Below are 20,670 nucleotides of genomic sequence, written 5' to 3'. Positions count from 1 at the left end.
GAGCTCTTTGGGTATCAAACCTTCTTAGTAACATGGGCTAGAAAACCAGGTTTTCTATCTTATTCATGTAAACTATATGCTCAGTGGAATAGTTGACTTAGATCTATCCTTATGATTACTCTCTTGATTCAGATTAGGTCAAGAATTGGCTACTGTCCTCAAGATGACCCCGTGCTGAACCACATGACAGGTCAGGAAGTACTGATCATGTATGCCAGACTGAGAGGGGTCCCTGAGCCAGACATTTCCAAGTATGTGGAAACCTTTTTGTATGCAGTGCAACTGGAAGCAAATGCTGATGATTTTGTCCACATATACAGGTCAGACATTATGCTGTTGCAATTAAGCTGCCTACTTGTGTTTCTACTATTTAGAATGAAAGCCTGCAAACTCAACCCAATCCATCTGTCACACAGAGGTAATGACTGTGAGACAGTCTAATATCCTGTCAGCGTTCAGATGTCAGGAATAAGGCAGATCCCACTTACATGAAATTAACCTTTTGCAGATGTGAGCTGTAGACTCTGAGCTTCATTTTTTAAAAAAGTGCCTTCATCCCTATTTCTTTAAGGTTTTTGTCTCCCCAAAACAAAAATATTTTACCAATAATGATGCTGTAATAAATTACCAAGAAAAAAAGTTATTTCAGTGAAAATGAATTGATACATGCATCTGGACTTGGGCCTACTGCTTTGTGAGTCATATCAAATCATCATTCTGTATAGATGACCTAATTCCTATGAATTAATGACATGTGTACCTTTATCTTCTTTTTCATCTACTTTCTCCTTCTTTGTCAATAAAGTGAAGGAAACAGACGTAGACTGAATACTGCTATTGCCCTAATGGGAGAGTCTTCAGTTGTCTTTCTGGATGAGCCATCTACTGGCTTAGACCCAGTAGCCAGGCGCCTGCTGTGGAACACCATTACATGGATGTGTAGAAGCAAAGCTATCATCATAACTTCCCACAGGTATGACCCATTGGGAAGCTTGGTTGAGAGTCAGAAGAGTATAGGAGGGAATTAGGTGGAACCAGGAGTATAAGTCAGTGAACTTGTCTAAGTACATGAGCTATGTAGGAGGGACTATGAGTAGAGGCTGATTCTTGATTGATGCCAAGAATCCTCAGCTGAATCCAGTAATCCAGAAATAACAGAAGATAGGAAGTTAAGGAACTGTGTTCCTATTATTATTTAGGAATCAACTGCTTTGAATTTTAAGATCTCCTCTTTCCAGTTATGGTCTTAGTAGTGATCATCTGCATTACCAAGCTTTCCTACTACAACTGTTACTTTATAATTCTAGCTCAGTTTTGATATACGGAATTTGCCTGCTGAAGGGGAATCTCTTTAACCATACCTCCTTTGTCCCCCTAGCATGGAAGAATGTGAGGCCCTCTGTACCAGATTGGCCATTATGGTAAAGGGGAAGTTCAAGTGCCTGGGCAGCCCTCAGCACCTCAAGAACAAATTTGGTAATGCATACAGTCTGACAGCAAAGATTAAGTTTGAAAACAATAAAAGTAAACTAGAGAAGTTCAAAGAATTCATAGCAACAACTTTCCCAGGTAATGTAGGCAGGGCTGCCTTGTGTTAAATTTTTACTTTGTTTTGCTTCATATCCTCATATCCTTTTCCTATGAGTTACTTTTTTAAAGATTTTATTTATTTATTCATGAGAGACACAGAGAGAGAGAGGCAGAGACACAGGCAGAGGGAGGAGCAGGCTCCCTCTTGGGATACCAATGCTGGACTCCATCCCAGGACTCCAAGATCACGACCTGAGCCAAAGGCAGATACTCAATGGCTGAGCCACCCAGACGCCCCTCCTAAGAGTTATTTTTACTGAGCTTTATACCAAGCTCCTTTGGAATAATTTCTCTGAGATATTATCCATGATAATGCCAAGAAACTTTCTCAAAATAGCAGAGGCTCTAACCAGTCTATTATAGGAATCAACCAGTAAGACAGACCTGTTAATATGTATTCATCTAGAATTAAATTATTGAGATTAAGTAACCTTTTTAGCTTTGATAACTCTTTTTTAAGACTTTATTTATTTATTTATTTATTTGAGAGAGAGTGTGCATGTGTAAGAGAAAGAGAGCACACACAAGCAGAGAGGAGGGGTAGAGGGAGAGGAAGAAGCAGACTCCCCACCAGCAGGGAGTCCAATGCAGGACAGGATCCCAGGACTCTGGGATGACAACCTGAGAAGACACTTAACTGACTGAGCCACTTAGGCACCCTCTTTTGATAATTCTTTAAGGTTTCCCCCTGACCATCTATCTTCTGCCTTTCCTTGGTCCCTGAGACAGGCAATGTTTATGAAATGTAAACTAGAACAATAAACTTCCTTTACTGCTTCAAGAAAATAATCTGGATGTGTAACATAAAAATCAATAATTCTGCTTTTGTGGCTAAATTCAGTAAGTACTTCTCTGTACTCATGGTAGAGTCATTTATAGCCAGCTCTATATTTACCTCTATTCCCACTACGTTATTCTAATCATTAAGCAGAGACATGGTAAGCCCTTTAAGAATTTTGACTTCTTGAGTCTCCAGCTTGAATGATCACTCTATCATCAGCGTGGTAGCCAGATGGTCAAGATACAAGATTAAAAACATGGAGTCTATAATGATGATAAAGAAGTGAATGGTATTGGACTGCACAAAGGAAGTCACAGTAAGAATAGAGAGGAGGATATGATAGGAAATGGATACATATACACATGAGTGCATGCTCAATTAAAGGGAGAAACCACTACGTGGGAAAGATCATTAATTCAGAATTGACCATATTAATTATACCTAAATATTCAGATAAATATGTCTTTTAGGCAGTTGAATATTCATTTAGTCATTCATTCATAAGATTGATGGAGCATTTATTGCATGCAATGCTGAAGATATGGAATTAACCACAAAGTATCTCACATATGCTGTTTTTCCAAATGTTATATTTCTTTCTTTCTCCTTTTCTGGATAATTTTTAGGTACATTATCCAGATTGTTCAGAAAAGGAGAAAGAAAGAAAACAGTTGCTCTTTTTATAGAACGGTAGATTATACTCTCAGAAAAGGTCTTCTACTAAATAAAAATACATACTGGAAACATAAAGTAAAATTGTTTTTTAATGATTTACTTAGACTCACAAAGAACATTACAACAATTCAAAAGGAAAACTGTACAGAAAAAAATTATCAAGCTGGAACTTGATAGTAATTTAAAAATGCAAAAGCTAATTTTCCTGAAGCAAGTTCCAATGCCAGTACTGAGATAGGTGAAACTTTGGACTCACTGCAAGGTTGGGTAGCTTAACCTAAGATTCCCATAGTAAGCAAGGACCTTCAAAACTGAACAGACGCTCTTGTTTCCAGTCCAGCACATAAAAAGGTTGGAAATTGCCACTCTGTCATAACAAGTAAAAAGCTGAACAAACTGAAATATCAACAAACTCTTCTAGAATATGAAAGAGAGATGATGAAACAGGGCAAACCACTGCAGCCAAGATTGGAGAGACAGGCAAATACAGGTAGTCCTGGCTTACCCGAGCAGAGACTTACAAGCAGAAACCACGGTGGTAACCAGGGCCAGGATCGGAAACCCTGATCTGTAATTGAATTTCTGAGTGTGCTGTATGGACAATTCTGAGAGGTAAAGATTCCAGGTAAGAAATCATGGGGGATATCTACAAGCAGATTATTACAGTAATCAGAGGGAAAAAACCCTGCATGCTTCCAGCAGGGAGAAGAGAAGAGGAATCATTTTGAAATATATCAGACAACTCTTTTCTTTATAACAAGACCTGCCCGCAGGACAAAACTAGTTAACCTAACCCTAACTGGGTAGGGTATTATCAGAGCTTAACTGACCTTGGAGAAGGGAAATACCCAACTTCAACCATCTTGTCCCACATAAGAGAGGAGAAAAAAAGCTAAGAAACTCTTGTGAAGTTTATAATCCAGAGGCATGGGCTCACTAAAAGAGTGAGAGATACACAGACTATAGAACGCTTCCCCTCCCCCACACCACACCACCAGATTACTAACAGCCTAATTACACCAGTTCCTTTTCCCCAAGAAGTCTGGCTATCAATAAAAAATTACAAAGCATATGAAAAGGAAAGAAAAAAAACCCCCACAATTTGAAGAGACAGAACAAGCATTAGAATCGGACATGGCAAGGATGTTGGAATTATCAGACCAGACCAGTAACTGAAAACAATTATAATTAACATGCTAAGGACTATAATGGATACAGTAGACAGCATGTAAGAACAGATGGGCAATATAAGCAGATAGATGGAAATCCTACGGAAGAACCAAAAAGAAATGCTAGAGATCAAAAGCACTATAATAGAAATGAAGAATGCATTTGATGGGATTGTTAGTAGACTGGGCCTGGCTGAGGAGAGAATCTGAGCTGGAGGATGTATCAATAGAATTACCAAAAACAAAAGGCAAAGACAAAGACAAAAAACAAACAAACGAAAACACAACAGAAGAGAGTATGCATACTGTAGGACGACTACAAAAGGTGTGACATATGCATAATGGGAATATCAGAAGGAAAAAAAGATAAAGGAACCAAAGAAATATTTGAAACCATGATGATATAATCTCCCCCAAATTGATGTCAACACCAAACGCCAGTTCAAGGAAGCTCAGAGAACATCAACAGGATAAATGCAAAACAAACAAAAAACCACACCCAGGCATATCAGTTTTCAACTACAGAAAATCACAGGAAAAAAAATCTTGGGGAAAAAAAAAAGCAGAGAAGAAAGACACCTTATCTATAGAGGAATAACATCTAACTTCTCCTCAAAAACCATACAAGTAGGGGCGCCTGGTGTCTCAGTTGGTTAAGCATCTGCCTTTGGCTCAGGTCATGATCTCAGGATCCTGGGATTGAGCCCAGGGAGTCTGCTTCTCCCTCTAACCCCCTCTCTCAAATCTTTTCTTTTTTAAATATGCAAGCAAAGAGTGAAGTGAAATATTTAAAGTGTTGAGAGAATAAAACCACCAACATAGAATTCTGTACCCAGAGAAATTACACTTCATTGTGAAGGAGAAATAATTTGAGACAAGAAAAGAAAAAAATTGAGGGAACTTTTTGCCAGTACACCTGCCTTACAAGATATGTTAAAAGACGTTCTTTAGAGAGAAGGAAAATGAAATATCAGAAATTCAGATTTACATAAACAAATGAAGAGCATCAAAGAAGGAATAAGTAAAGATAAAAATGAAAACTTCTATTTTTCTTCTTTTTTAAGATTTTATTTATTTATTCATGAGAGAGAGACAGAAAGAGAGGAAGAGACATAGGCAGAGAGAGAAGCAGGCTCCATGTAGGGAGCCTGATGCGGGACTCGATCCCAGGACTCCAGGATCATGCCCTGGGCCAAAGACAGGTGGTCAACCACTGAGCCACCCAGGCTTCCCTATTTTTTCTTATTCTTAATTAACCTAAAAGATAAATTTTTTTCAAAGTAATAATAATGTGATATAATCAAAATGACCAAAGGAGTTTTCTACTGTCTTCTCCACAAAGAACATCAATTTTGACAGTCACCCACATGTAAGATCCCCTTTGTGGAAGCTGGAGTCCGGTAGAGAAGTTCCAGCACATCAGTAAGCAGAAAAGTCCAAGATTGCTCCTACTGATGAGGAAAAGAGAAACAGTGTCACCCTGATCATGAGGTGGCACAGCTCAGTGCCAAGAGAAACCTTTTTTGCCTACAGTTCCCCCAGAAGGGAAAGTAAGAGTGAATTAATAAGCACCAGCCTGGGATCCCTGGGTGGCTTGGGGGTTTGGCGCCTGCCTTTGGCCCAGGCGTGATCCTGGAGCCCCGGGATCAAGACCCGCATTGGGCTCCTTGCATGGAGCCTGCTTCTCCCTCTGCCTATGTCTCTGCCTCTCTGGCTCGCTCTCTCTGTGTCTCATGAATAAATAGATAAAATCTTTGAAAAGGAAAAAAAGATAATAAGCATCCAGCCTCCCAAGTTGTGAGGGACACTGGCAAAGAGATCCCCTTTTTTCTTGCTCCATCCAGAATACTGAGGTGCACTGCATGACTGCGGCAGGGACAAGCTGAGAGAACAGCAAGACTCTCAGAAGTTATCAAAGGGAAGCAGATCCTACAAGTCATTTTGCAGACCCCACCAGGAAGCCTGCCCATGAGCCGCTGTTAACACCTCAACTACAATTCCCCCTAACCAGTCCACAAGCACCAATGCTCCACGCAAGTCACCCACACAAATTCCATATCTTGTGGCTGGCTCCCTATGTGCAACTGCAAGGATGTCAAGAGTGAGCCTTTGCAGATGGTTAGTGTGCACGCACAGACAGCTGGTCCAAATCTATGAGGTTGGGAGAAGGTACACAAATTTGAGCATTCAGCATCATGCTATGGAAAACAAATAGTATACTCTCATCACCTAGCCTAGCATAGCAGAATGGACAGAAGTCATACAGTCTTAAGAATTCACTCCCAAGAGGGAACAAATAGTATGAAGTAAGCATACTCATTAAAAGCATTTGAGAAAGCCTCAGAATCCCTAACTGGGGATGACAGAAGGTATTTTCTTCCTGAAGGCAGTCAGAAAAGACTGGAGGAGGTGACTGCCATTTCAAATGTAAAGACTAGGCTCAAAGTGAAGGGATGGATAAAGATACCCTATGCAAATAGAACCAAGAGATCAGAATTGCTATATTCATATCAGATAAAATGAACTTTAAGTCAAAAATTGTATCAAATGACAAAGAAGTTCATATAATGATAAAGGAATCAATTTTATCGAGATGATATAACAATTATATACACACCCAATATTAGGGTACTTAAATATATTAAGCAAATACTAACAGTCTGTAGGAAGAAAAGGGCAACAATAAAATAGTAAAAAGACTTCAAAACCATAATTTGAACAATGATTAGATCATCCAGACAGAAAATCAATAAGGTAACAGCAAACATGAATGACACAATAGACCAAATAAATCTAAAACAACATAACACATTCTTCTCAAACACACATGGAACATTCTCCAGGATATAACCTGTATGAGCCCCCAAACAAGCCTTACCAAATTAAAAAAATAATAATAATAAACCAATTATCTTTTCTAACAACAATGATATGAAACAATAAATCAATAACATGAGAAGTAGGGGAAAATTTACAAGTATGCAGAAATTAATACATTCCTGAACAACTAGTGGGTCAAAAGAGAAATAAAAAGGGAAACTTAAAAAATATCTGGCACCAAATTAAAATGGAAAATGAGCATACCAAAACTTATAGGATGCAGCAAAATAATTCTAAGAGGGAAGTTTATAGCAACAAAAGCCTACATTAAGAAAAAAAATAGGGGTGCCTAGGTGACTGAGTGGTTGAGTGTCTGCCTTCAGTTCAAAGCATGATCCCAGGGTCTGGGTCAAGTACCACATGAGGCTCCTTGTGGGGAGCCTGCTTCTCCCTCTGCCTGCTCTGCCTCTGTCTCTCATGAATAAATAAATACAAATATTTTTTAATAAAAGAAAAAAATTAAAATTTTAAATAAACAACCTAACTTTACACTTCAAGGAACTAGAAAAAGAAGGAAAAGGTAAACACAAAGTTACCAGAAGGAAGGACATAACAAAGTTCAGAAAAGAAACAAATGATGGCAACCAGAAACACAGCAGAAAAATGAGTGAAATTAAGATCTGCTTAAAAAAAAAAAAATAGACAGGGGATCCCTGGGTGGCACAGCGGTTTGGCGCCTGCCTTTGGCCCAGGGCGCGATCCTGGAGACCCAGGATCGAATCCCACATCGGGCTCCCGGTGCATGGAGCCTGCTTCTCCCTCTGCCTATGTCTCTGCCTCTCTCTCTCTCTCTCTCTCTCTCTCTCTCTGTATGACTATCATAAATTAAAAAAAAATAGACAAAATTGACAAACATGTACCCAGACTAAGAAAAAAAGAAAAAGTACTAAAAAATCAGAAATGAAAGTAGAGACATGACAACTGATGGATCCTTCACAAATGTGAAGGATCATAAGTGACTACTAGAAACAATTATATGTGAACAAATTGGATGACTAGATGAATACAACCCTAGAAACATACAGGCTACAAAGACTGAATAATGAAGAAATAGAAACCTGAACAGACCAAAAATGAGTAAGGAGAATGAAGCAGAATGAAAAACCCTCCCAAGAAAGAAAATCCCAACTCCAGATGGTTCCACAGATGAATTATACCTCATAGTTAGTTAAAGAATTAACCCCAATCCTTTTCAAAATTTCCCAAAAATTTGAAGAGGAGGGAACACTCCCAAATTCATTTTACAGGGCCAGAATTATCCTAATACCAAAGCCAAATAAGGACACTATAAGAAAAGAAAAGTACAGGCCAATATTTTTGATGAATATGGATGCAAAACTTCTCAACAAAATACGAGTAAACATTGAGGTGCATATGTCCTTTTTAGTATTCGTTTATCCTTTGAGCAAATACCCAGTAGTCCAATTGCTGGACCATAGGCTAGTTCTGTTTTTAACTTTTTGGGGAACTTCCATGCCATTTTCCAGAGTGTCTGTACCAGTTTGCATTCCCACCAGCAGTCAAGAGTGTTCCCTTTTATCCCCATCCTCACCAACATCTGTTGTTTCTTATGTTGTTGATTTTAGCCTTTCTGACAGGAGTGAGGTGATATCTCATTATAGTTTTGATTTGAATTTCCCTGATGATAACTTATATTGAGCACCTTTTCATGTGTGTGTTGGCTGTCTGTATGTCTTTGGGAAAATGTCTATTCACATCTATTTTTTATTGGATTATTCGGTTTCAGGTGTGATGAGTTCTATAAGTTCTTAATATATTTTGGATACTAACCCTTTATCAGATATGTCATTTACAAATACCTTCTGCCATTCCATAGGTTGCCTTTTAGTTTAGTTGATTGTTTCCTTTGGTGTGCAGAGCTTTTTTTGTTTTGATGAAGTTCTAGCAGTTTTTGCTTTTGTTTCCCTTGCCTCAGGAGACATATCTAGAAAGAAATTACCATGGCCATTGTCAAAGAGGTTATTGCCTGTGTTCTCCTCTAGGATTTTTATGGTTTCCTGTTTCACATTAAGGTCTTTAAACCATTTTGGATTTATCTTTGTGTCTGGTCTAAGAAAGTGGTCCAGTTTTCCCAACACCATTTGTTGAAGAAACTGTCTTTTTCCCATTGAAGAGTCTTTTCTGCTTTGTTAGAGATTAATTGACCATATAGTTGTGGATTTGTTTCTAGGTTTTCTAATATGTTCTATTGATCCATGTATCTATTTTTGTGCCAGTACCATACCATTTTGATCACAAAGCTTTGTAATATAATGTGAGGTCCAGAATTGTTATGCCTCCAGCTTTGCTTTTCCTTCTCACAGTTGTTTATAGCAGCATTATCTACAACAGCCAAACTATGGAAACAGCCCAAGTGTCCTTCAAATAGTGAGTGGATAAAGAAGTTGTCACACACACACACACACACACACACACACACACAGGAATATTACTCAGCCATAAAAAAAGAATGAAATCTTGCCACTGGCAACATGGTTGGAGCTAGAGAGTATTATGCTAAGCAAAATCAGTCAGAGAAAGACAGATGCCGTATAATTTCACTCATACGTGGAATTTAAGAAACAAAAGAAATTAGCAAAGGAGAAAGAGAGAGAGGCAAGCCAAGAGAAAGGCTCTTAACTGTAGAGAACAAACTGATGATTACCATAGAGAGGTGGGTGGAGGGTTGGGGGTAATTAGAAGATGGGGATTAAGGATTAAGGAGTACACTTGTTGTGATGAGCACTGGATGTTGTATGGAAGTGTTGAATCACTATATTATACACCTGAAACTTATATTACACTGTATGCTAACTAACTGGAACTTAAAGAAAAACAAAAGTATATACTAGCAAACAGAATTAAACAGAATATTAAAAGGATCATACATCATGATCAAGTGGGACTTACTCCTAGGATGCAAGGATGGCTCAACATATGTAATGTAGGATACATCATATTCATAGAATGAAAGATAAAATTATAGGATCATCTCAACCAATGCCCTCAAAAAAGAAGGCGTGACAAAATTCAACATCCATTTATGACAAAAACTCTCAACAAATTGGTTATAGTAAGAATGTACCTCAACATAATAAAGACAATATGTAATAATCTCAGAAATAACATCATACTCAACAGTGAGAGGTCAAAAGCCTTTCATTTATGATCATGATTAAGACAAGGATGTCCACTCCCATCACTCCTATTCAACATAGTACCAGAAGTCCTAGCCAGATAAATCAGGTAAGAAAAAAATAAAAGACATACAAAGTAGGAAGTAAGAAGTAAAATTGTTTTTGTTTGCAACACCTTATTCTTGAAAGTACAAATATAGTCCATAAATGTCTAGCCAGGATAACTAAGAAAGAGAAAATACATGAATTACTAATATCAGAAATGAAATAGGGCATATCACTACAGATCCCATAGACATTAAAAGGATAATCAAGCAATACTATGAACTATTCTATGTCCATAAATTTGATAATCTAAATGAAATGGATCAATTGAAAGACACAATCTGCCAAAACTCACACAAAAATAAATAAATAATCTGAATAGGACTGAAGATATGATTGACCTGTTAGAAAAATCGAAAGAATGAACCAGAAACTCTGGTAATTAGTAAGTGCTTAAAACAAGGCTGCAGAATATAAGCTTAATATAGTCACACAGAGAGAGAGAGAGAGAGAGAGAGAGAGAGAGAGGCAGAGACACAGGCAGAGGGAGAAGCAGGCCCCATGCACCAGGAGCCCTACATGGGACTCGATCCTGGGTCTCCAAGATCGCGCCCTGAGCCAAAGGCAGGCGCTAAACCGCTATGCCACCCAAGGATCCCTGAACAAGAAGAATTTTAAATTGAAAACACAGTACCGGGGCCCCCAGGGTGGCTCAGGGGTTGAGCGTCTGCCTTTGGCTCGGGGCGTGATCCCAGGGTCCCAGGATCGAGTCCCACGTCAGGCTCCCTACAAGGAGCCTGCTTCTCCCTCTGCCTGTGTCTCTGCCTCTCTCTGTCTTTCGTGAATAAATAAATAAAATCTTAAAAAAAAAGAAAACAGTACCATATATATTTGCAGCTCCCAAAATGATATACATAGGTATAAATATAACAAATTTGTAGAAGATTTATATGAGGCAAACTACAAAACTGTAATAAAGGAAGATGAAGAAGAACTAAATAAATGTATTCATCATTGAGAGGATAAGTAGTTTTGTGGATATCAATAAACTGATTCTAAAGTTTATATGGAGAGGCAAAGGTTCCAAAATAGCCAACAGAATATTGAAAAAGGGCAGCCCAGGTGGCTCAGCGGTTTAGCATCACCTTCGGCCCAGGGCATGATCCTGGAGACCCAGGATGGAGTCCCACGTCAGACTCCCTGCATGGAGCCTGCTTCTCCCTCTGCCTACGTCTCTCTCTCTCTCTCTCTCTCTCTCTCTCTCTCTCTCTCATGAATAAATAAATAAATAAATTTTTAAAATGAAAAAAAAAAAGAAAAAGAAGAAGTTGGAGGACTGGCAGTACCTGACTTCAAGACTTAATGTAAAGGTTCTGCAATCAAGGCATTGTGGCATTGGGGAAAAAAACAGACAAATAGATTAATGGAACAGAATAAAGAGCCCAGAAATATGAAACCAAGTGATCTTTAACAAAGAAGTAAAAGCTATTCAATGCAGCAAAGATAGTCTTTTCAACAAATGATATTATAATAACTGGATATCCACATGCAAAAAAATGAATCTAAACACATATCCAACTTCACAAAGATTAATTCAAAATGTGTTACTGCAGAGGAAGACATAGACATGGCCAATACGCACATAAGAAAATGCTCCGCATCACTTGCCATCAGGGAAATACAAATCAAAACCACAATGAGATACCACCTCACACCAGTGAGAATGGGGAAAACTAACAAGGCAGGAAACCACAAATGTTTGAGAGGATGCGGAGAAAAGGGAACCCTCTTACACTGTTGGTGGGAATGTGAACTGGTGCAGCCACTCTGGAAAACTGTGTGGAGGTTCCTCAAAGAGTTAAAAATAGACCTGCCATACGACCCAGCAATTGCACTGCTGGCGATTTACCCCAAAGATACAGATGCAATGAAACACCGGGACACCTGCACCCCGATGTTTCTAGCAGCAATGTCCACTATAGCCAAACTGTGGAAGGAGCCTCGGTGTCCATTAAAAGATGAATGGATAAAGAAGATGTGGTTTATGTATACAATGGAATATTACTCAGCCATTAGAAATGACAAATATCCACCATTTGCTTGCACATGGATGGAACTGGAGGGTATTATGCTGAGTGAAATAAGTCAATCGGAGAAGGACAAACATTATATGGTCTCATTCATTTGGGGAATATAAATAATAGTGAAAAGGAATAGAGGGGAAGGGAGAAGAAATGGGTAGGAAATATCAGAAAGGGAGACAGAACATGGAAGACTCCTAACTCTGGGAAACGAACTAGAGGTGGTGGAAGGGGAGGAGGGCGGGGGGTGGGGGTGACTGGGTGGCGGGCACTGAGGGGGGCACTTGATGCGATGAGCACTGGGTGTTATACTACAGGTTGGCAAATCGAACTCCAATAAAAAAAATACAAAAAAAAAAAAAGAGAAAGGTGTTGGCAAAATTGGATATTCACATGCAAAAGAATGAAGTTGAACATTTACTTTATATCATATGTAAAAATTAACTCAAAATGGATTGAAAACCTAAACATAAAAGCTAAAACTATAAAATTCTTACATGAAAATATTGAGAGAAATTTTCATGACATTGAGTTTGGCGATGACTTCATTGATATGAGCCCAAAGCACAAGCAACAACAAAGAAAAATAGATAAATTGGACTTCATCAAAATTAAGAACTTTTGTGTACCAAAGAACACTATCAAAGTAGAGACAACTTACAGAATGGGATAAAATACTTGCAACTAATGTATCTGACCAGAGATTAATATCCAGAATATATAAAGATCTCCTACAGCTCAGTAAAGAAACAAAATTCAAAAATGGGTAAAGGACTTCAGTAGACATTTCTTCAAAGAAGATATACTAATGGCCAATAAACACATGAAAAGATGCTCAACATCACCGGTCATTATGGAAATGTGAACCAAAACCACAATGAGATACTGCTTCACATCTACTAAGTTGGCTATAATCAAAGAGGAAAAATAAGTGTTGGTGAGGATATAGAGAAATTGGAATTCTTATGCATTATAGTGGAAATGTAAAATGGTCAAACCACTGTGGAAAACAGTTTGGGAGTTCTTCAAAAAGCTAAACAGAATTATCACATGATCTAGGAATTCCACTCATAGGTAGATTCCCAAAATAACTGAAAGCAGGGACTTGAGCAAATGTTGGTACACCAATGTCCATAACAGCATTTTTCACAGTAGTCAAAAGATGGAAAATACCCAAATGTTCATCAAAGATGAATGGGTAGGGGCGCCTGGATGGCTGTGTTGATTTAGTGTCTGCCTTTGGCTCAGATCCTAGGGTCCTTGGATTGAGCCCTGCGTCCTGCTCCCTGCTCGGTAGGGAGTCTGCTTCTCCCTCACATCTCTCTTTCTCATTCTCTCTCAAATAAATAAAATCTTTAAAAAAAAGATGAATGGGTAAATAAAATTTGATACATATGCAAAATTCACCCACATAAAGGAATGAAGTTTTAATATATGCTATCACATAGTTGTACTTTGAAAATACTACACTTGCTGAAATAAGCCAGACACAGAAGGACAAATACTGTATGATAACACCTATATATGAGGTACCTCATAGAGACAGAAAGAATAGAGGTTGAGGTAAAGGGAAATTATTGTTTAATGAGTATAGAAATTATGTTGCAGATGATGAAAAGGTTTTGGTATAGATGATGGTGAGAACACAGTATTATGAATGTAATTAATGCCACTGAATTATACAATTAAAAATGGCTTAAATGATGTTACAATGCATGTTTTACCACAATGAAAAAAGAACAATTAGAGATTACCAAAAGTGAATAAAGTAGATTGAGGAAGTTCCTTTCAAGTTTACTGTGAACCTTAATTATTAATGGATGTTGAATTCTATCTTATGATTTGCTCACATCTATGAAAATGATTTTATAATCTTTGCCTTTTTTCTGTTAATGTGGTAAAATATATTCATGGTTATTTTTAGGATGGTGCATCTTCACTTTTTTTAAATTAATAGACATTACTTTTTAGAACAGTTTGAAGTTTACAGATAAATTGATAAGTGAGTTTTCACATGCACTCTGTTCTCCCTCACACAATTTCTTTTTTTTTTTAAGATTTTATTTATTTATTCATAAGAGACACAGAGAGAGAGGTAGAGACATAGGCGGAGAGAGAAGCAAGCTCCCTTCAGGAAGCCCAATGCAGAACTCAATCCCTGGACTCCAAAATAACGCCCTGGGCGGAAGGCAGGTGCTCAATCACTGAGCCACCCAGGCATCCCATCCCTCACACAGTTTTCCCTTGCATTCTTGCATTAGTGTGGTACATTGGTTACAAGTGAAGAACCTACATTGATATGATATTTTTTAAAATATTTTATTTACTTATTTATTTGAGAGACTGGCAGCATGGGGTGTAGACTGAGGGAGAGGGACAAGCAGGTTCCCTGCTAAGCAGGGTGCCCAATGCACGGCTCAATCCCAGGAGTCAGGATCATGACCTGAGCTGAAGGCAGATGTTTAACTGACTGAACCACCCACGTGCCCCTACACTTGACATTTTTATTTTAGGCTGCAAAGATAAAAACAAGCAACAAACAATAACAACAACAACAACAAAAACTTGAAATAGGCTTGTCAAATGATATAAATTCATCCTTTCTAGGGAAACAGAAGGTAGACCCTATCATAAAGAAAAGATGCTTAGTTAATGGTTAAATTTAAAAGTACCTTCCTATAGTAACCAATAACCATACCAGGAGTTAGGTTTCAGAACTATTAAATGAAACAGTTTTTTTTCTTTTTTTTTTTTTTTTTTTTTTTGCTTTGCTCATTTTTCTCCTGAAGAACCAAAGTATTTTTTCAGCTGGTAGTTGAATTGGGTTTAAGTTTGCTTGCACTAGCTGTGCCATTCATTACTTTATTATAAAAATGCAGTAACTTAGACTAAGACAATTCATCATTTAAAAAATAAAACTTGGGGTAGCCCGGGTGGCTCAGTGGTTTAGCGCCGTCTTCAGCCCAGGGTGTGATCCTGGGGGCCCGGGATCAAGTCCCACGTCAGGCTCCCTGCATGGAGCCTGCTTCTCCCTCTGCCTGTGTCTGTGCCTGCCTCTGTGTGTGTGTGTGTGTGTATCTCATGAATAAATAAATAAAATCTTTTAAAAAATAAAAATAAATAAAATTTGTTGAAACAAAACAAAACAAAAAAACTTGTTGAAACAAATGTACAGTTAAGAATTTCCGGTAAGACCACAACTGATAACAAATTGTTAATGGATTTTGTGTCTTAAGTAACATAGTTAGAATACTGATACATTATTAACTGAAGCCCATAGTTTACGTTAGAGTTCATTTCATTCTCTGTGTCATACAGTCCTATGGGTTTTGACAAATGCATGTCATGAATCCACCACTAAAGTATCATATAGAATAGTTTCACTGTCCTAGAAGCCTCAGTGTTCCACTTATTTATCCCTCCTCTCCTCACTAGCCTATGGCAGCCCCTGATCTTTTTACTGTCTCTAAAGTTTTGCCTTTTCCAGAGTGTTCAGTAGTTGGAATCACACATGTAGACTTTGTAGACCAGCTTCTTTCATTTATGCTATGTATTAGTATACATATTAGTATTTTTAACTCCTCTTGACTGTATTATCTCCTTCCTTCTATTTTATTTGGATTTATTGTTATTCCCTTTCTAACTTCTTAATTATATAATTAACTTACTAATTTTTAATCTTTCCTCTTTTATAATATGAAACATAAAGTTTCCTCTTAAATAGTTTTAGCTGCATTCCAAAAGTTTTATATGTAGTATTTTCATCATTATTCACTTTGCTGTATGTATGTCTAATCTTCTTATTTGAGTACATTTTAGACACCTTGTTACATTATTATCAGTTATATAACATAGTGATTCAACATCTCTGTACTTTATGCAATGCTCACTACAAGCATCTGTGATCATACAAGGCTGTTACCATAACATTAGCTATAGTCCCAATGCTGTACATTTTATCCCTGTGATTTATTCATTCCATAACTGGAAGCCTGTATCTACCACTCCCCTTTACCCATTTTGCCTGTCCCATCACCCCCTTCCTTCTGGCAGCCATCGATTTTTTTCTCCATATCTACAAGTCTGATTCTAACCCAAATTGTTCATTTGTTTTGTTTTTTAGGTTCCACATAAAAGTGAAATCACATGGTATTTTTCTCCATCCTCCTTATTTCACTTATCATAATACTCTCCAGATTTAGCCATGTTGTTACAAACAGCAAGATCTCCTCATTTTTATGGCTATGTAATATTCCATTGTGTGTATAGATATAGATACATAGATATATGTATATCTCATCTTCTGTATCCATTCATCTACCGGTGAATACTTAAGTTCCTTCCATATCTTGGCTATTGTAAATGTATATAGACATAACATACACACACACAAATAGAATGACAAAAGTGAAAATCCGTGGTAAACATCTATAATATCTATAACAAAAATTAAGTGATAGAGTATCTCCCAAAAAACCTGGAATACAAACAGGTAGGCCAAAACCACTGACAGCAACAAGACTCATGTACAATCGGCAGTTATGCTGGACACAGCCAAGTGAAGAGAAAGGATGGTTGACTCTAGAAATAGTTAAGTTTTGGATAGAGCAATTTTCTATTTAAAAAAGTAACCAAGGGCAGCCCAGGTGGCTCAGCGGTTTAGCGCCAGCTTCAGCCCAGGACCTGATCCTGGAGACCCCGGTTCGAGTCCCCTGTCAGGCTCCCTGCATGGAGCCTGCTTCTCCCTCTGCCTGTGTCTCTGCCTCTCTCTCTCTCTCTCTCTCTCTCTGTGTCTCATGAATGAATAAATAAAATATTTAAAATTAATTAATTAATTAATAACATAAAATTAAAAAGTAACCAAAATAGCAAACATATAGAAGGTGCTGAACATCATTAGTTATCTGGGAACTACAAATTTAAAGATTTCATTTATTTGAGAGAGAGAATGAGCAAGAGAGAGAGAGTACAAGTGGGGGGTGGGCAGAGGGAGTGTGAGAGGCAGACTCCCTGCTGAGCAGGAAGCCTCATGTGGGGCTCCATCTGAGGACCTGGGGATTATGACCCGAGCCAAAGGCAGACGTTTAACCGACTGAGCCACCCAGGCACTTGGGAAATACAAATTTAAACTTGCAATTAGATAACACTGAACACCCATAAGAAAGGCTACAAATTTAAAAATTGACCATACCAAGAGTTGTTACAGATATGGATAAGGTGTACTCTCAAACGTGGCTGCCTGGAAAAAAAAATACTTGAAAAATGTTGGCAGTATCTACTAATGCTAGTGAATCTCAAACCCCTACCCCAACAGTTCCACTCCTAGGAAAATGATTTCATAGAAGCACCATGAGGTAGGGAGAGAGTATTTTTTTTAATTATATGTAGTAGCCTCAAACTATATTATCTCTTGCTGCATAACAAATTACCAAAAAAACTAGTAGTCTAAAAAATAAACACTCACTTCTGTGAGTTAGAAATTTAGGAATGGCTTAACTGGGTAGTTCTCGCTCATGTCTTTCATGAAAATGGGGTAAAGCTGTTGACTGGGGCTTCAATCATCTGAAGGTTCACTGAAGCTGGACAATCTTCTTCCATGATGACTTGCATATATGGCTTTTGACAGTTCCTCACCACATGCTTCTCTCCTTCCACAGGACCTCTTGAGTGTCCTCCTTACAACATAGTGTCTGACTTCCCCTATATCAACTGATCCTAAAGAGAGCAAAATAGAAACCACAATGTCTTTTATGAATCAGCCTCAGAAGTCACACTCTGTTGTTTCTGCAGTGAAAATATGTCAGCCCTATTCTTTGAGGAGAGGACTAGACAATTTTGTGATTACTAGGAAGTAGGGATCATTTGGGGCCATTTAGGAGGCTGGATACCATACCATATATCCACCAACAATAGAGGTATAGTCATACACTGTCAGCTTTATAGTAATGAAAACAAATGAAGTACAGTTATACATAGCAGCACTGATGAATCTTAAAAATATGAGTGAAAGAGCCAGATAAAAATAATACAGACTGTATAATTGCACTCATATGAAGTACAAAACAGGCAAAATCAAACTATAGCACTTTGGATTCCATACTGAGGCAATAAAACCATAAAGAATAGGAAAATAAATGCTTACCATAGGGAGGAAGAGAGTCTTAATAGTAGCACATAACTGACTGCTGGAGTGAGTGCTGGGTTCCACTTACATGTTTGTTAACTTTATTATAATCCACTGAGCTGTACATTTATGTTCCATTCATGTTACATAGTTTATATGTTTGATGTATTCCCCAATTTGAAGAGCTTTTTAACATTTTACCTTGTGAAGGTTATTTAGGGACTCATTACAAGATAAAATCAGTATTATTGACATGTACTTTTTAAATATTTTAATCTCAATTAATTCCATTTGCAATAATCTTCAATTGTGTGATAATGCATACAAATGCATTCTATCAAAAAAATAAAAATAAAAACATAAAAAAAACCAAGTGCGTTCTATCAATCAGGAATGGCTACAGTATTACTACTGTATTTTCAAAAGCTGTAATATCCCATTTCTCCAGTGAATGTCTTCACATACGTGTTTTATTATGATGATTTTTTTCTTTCCTTTAGGATGAAGATTACCTAGTTGTAAGAATAGTATAAGGATCTGGGGATCCCTGGATGGCTCAGCGGTTTAGCACCTGCCTTTGGCCCAGGGCATGATCCTGGAGTCCCGGGATCGGGTTCCAGGATCGAGTCCCGCATCGGGCTCAGCGTCGGGCTCAGCGTCGGGCTCCCGGCGTGGAGCCTGCTTCTCTCTCCTCCTGTGTCTCTGCCTCTCTCTCTTTCTCTCTCTCTCATGAATAAATAAATTTAAAAAAAAAAAAAAGAACAGTATAAGGATCTTACCCTAAACACACACACACCCATACACAGACACCTGGAGAAAGAAACCGCACCCAAATTTTATGAGCAGTTTCGGGACAATGAAACTATGATTTATGTAAGTCAGGTTTGGCAAAGTAAGTGTCTGAGCTTGCCGTGATTATTTGACCCTCTGTAATTTTTACAAACTATTTTTTAGTTTGTGGCAATTAAGACCATATTTCACACGGAAATTATTGAAATATTTAACAAAGTGACATATACTAAAAGAGAATGGGCTTTGGGATTATGCTGTCCTTTGCATTAACATATATTCTCTCTGCAATTGGTATGGACAATTGAAGTGGTATTTATTTGGGAATCGTGTAAAACTCTTACCAAATATGTGGCCCTTCTGTTACTTTCCTTTCCTAGGTTACATCATAAACCAGGAGCACCAAGGGATTATTTGCTACTACATTCCAAAACAGGAAATCTGCTGGGGAAAGGTGATTGTAGAAATCATACACTTCTAGCATCATGTATAATAGAGGACTGACAGAAAGAGGCATTGAAATTCAAGTATGTAGAATGGGATCCTGACAATGACAAAGGAGAACCTTTAAGTTACTTTTCAAAGGCCCTGTAGTTTGAGACTTTTGACCCTATATTCTATTATTCCATACTATTAAGAAATTGATGAGGAAAACTGCCTCCTCTTTATTTTTCAGCCACCTGTTCCTTCTGCTTTCTAGTTTCCCCCTTCCATGTCTTTTTATCCTTGAGCATAAGCCTGGCAGGAGTTGGGGAATGACTGGGTGGGGAAAAGAGTCACTGGGGATATTACAATAGTAATACCATCTTTTTTTTTTTTTTTTCTGTTAAAGGTGTTTAATATTTTGGAGGAAGCTAAAGCCCTATTCAATCTAGAAGACTACTCTGTCAGCCGGATAACACTGGAGCAAATCTTCCTGACCATTGCTAATATTGATAAAACAGAAAGCATTCAAGAAATAAAACTGCTATGAGATTCAATTCCAACTAGTGACCAGTGTCTTTCTTAGATTGCTGCCTGCATTTAGATACACAGAGGGACTTCTCCTTTTCAACCTCTGTGTCTTTATGTGGTGTGTGTGTGTGCACGTGTGTATACACAGGTTCATCCCCCAAAGAAGAAAATTTGTTAGCTTTAGAGATTAAGTGACCTGTTGTGCAGAGCTGAACTGCGATTTTACCCTAATTGAAGGTTATCAAGTTGGCTTTCCACAGTTTTACAAATACTGTCAGAGGACATTGGGTCTTGGGTCAAAGACACAGGGGTTTGTTACAGCAACACCAGTATTCAGAGATTATATTTGTGCCAGTTCTTTAATTTCTAATTCTACAAGGCAACACAGTCATGCAGAAATGCAAGAGACCAATGAAGAATTGTCTCCCAATAACATCTGCCCCTT

The 20,670-nt window shown here is 37.9% G+C and overlaps 1 protein-coding gene across 6 annotated transcripts in view; it reads left to right on the top strand.

Annotated features, from left to right (window-relative positions):
• Positions 1-20,251, top strand: part of LOC479816 (ATP-binding cassette sub-family A member 3-like) — a 195,459-nt gene extending 175,208 nt beyond the window's left edge. For 3 of the 6 annotated variants that reach the window (XR_005360837.1, XR_005360836.1, XR_005360839.1), the window contains 2 exons: positions 19,652-19,725; positions 20,104-20,134. Coding sequence is in view for 1 of the 6 variants with exons in the window: in XM_038540129.1 (XP_038396057.1) it covers positions 133-320; positions 806-973; positions 1,379-1,569; positions 19,652-19,725; positions 20,104-20,244 (762 nt within the window). In the remaining 5 variants the exon portion in view is untranslated. Of the gene's footprint in view, positions 1-132; positions 321-805; positions 974-1,378; positions 1,570-19,651; positions 19,799-20,103 lie in introns of all 6 variants that reach the window. The other 3 variants (XM_038540129.1, XR_005360838.1, XR_005360840.1) reach the window with 3 other exon arrangements.
• The last annotated feature ends 419 nt before the right edge of the window (positions 20,252-20,670 follow it).

Source organism: Canis lupus, chromosome 6, assembly GCF_011100685.1.
Source record: "Canis lupus familiaris isolate Mischka breed German Shepherd chromosome 6, alternate assembly UU_Cfam_GSD_1.0, whole genome shotgun sequence".
NCBI classification, from domain to species: domain Eukaryota; kingdom Metazoa; phylum Chordata; class Mammalia; order Carnivora; family Canidae; genus Canis; species Canis lupus.
This window is presented reverse-complemented; position numbering and strand designations above follow the sequence as displayed.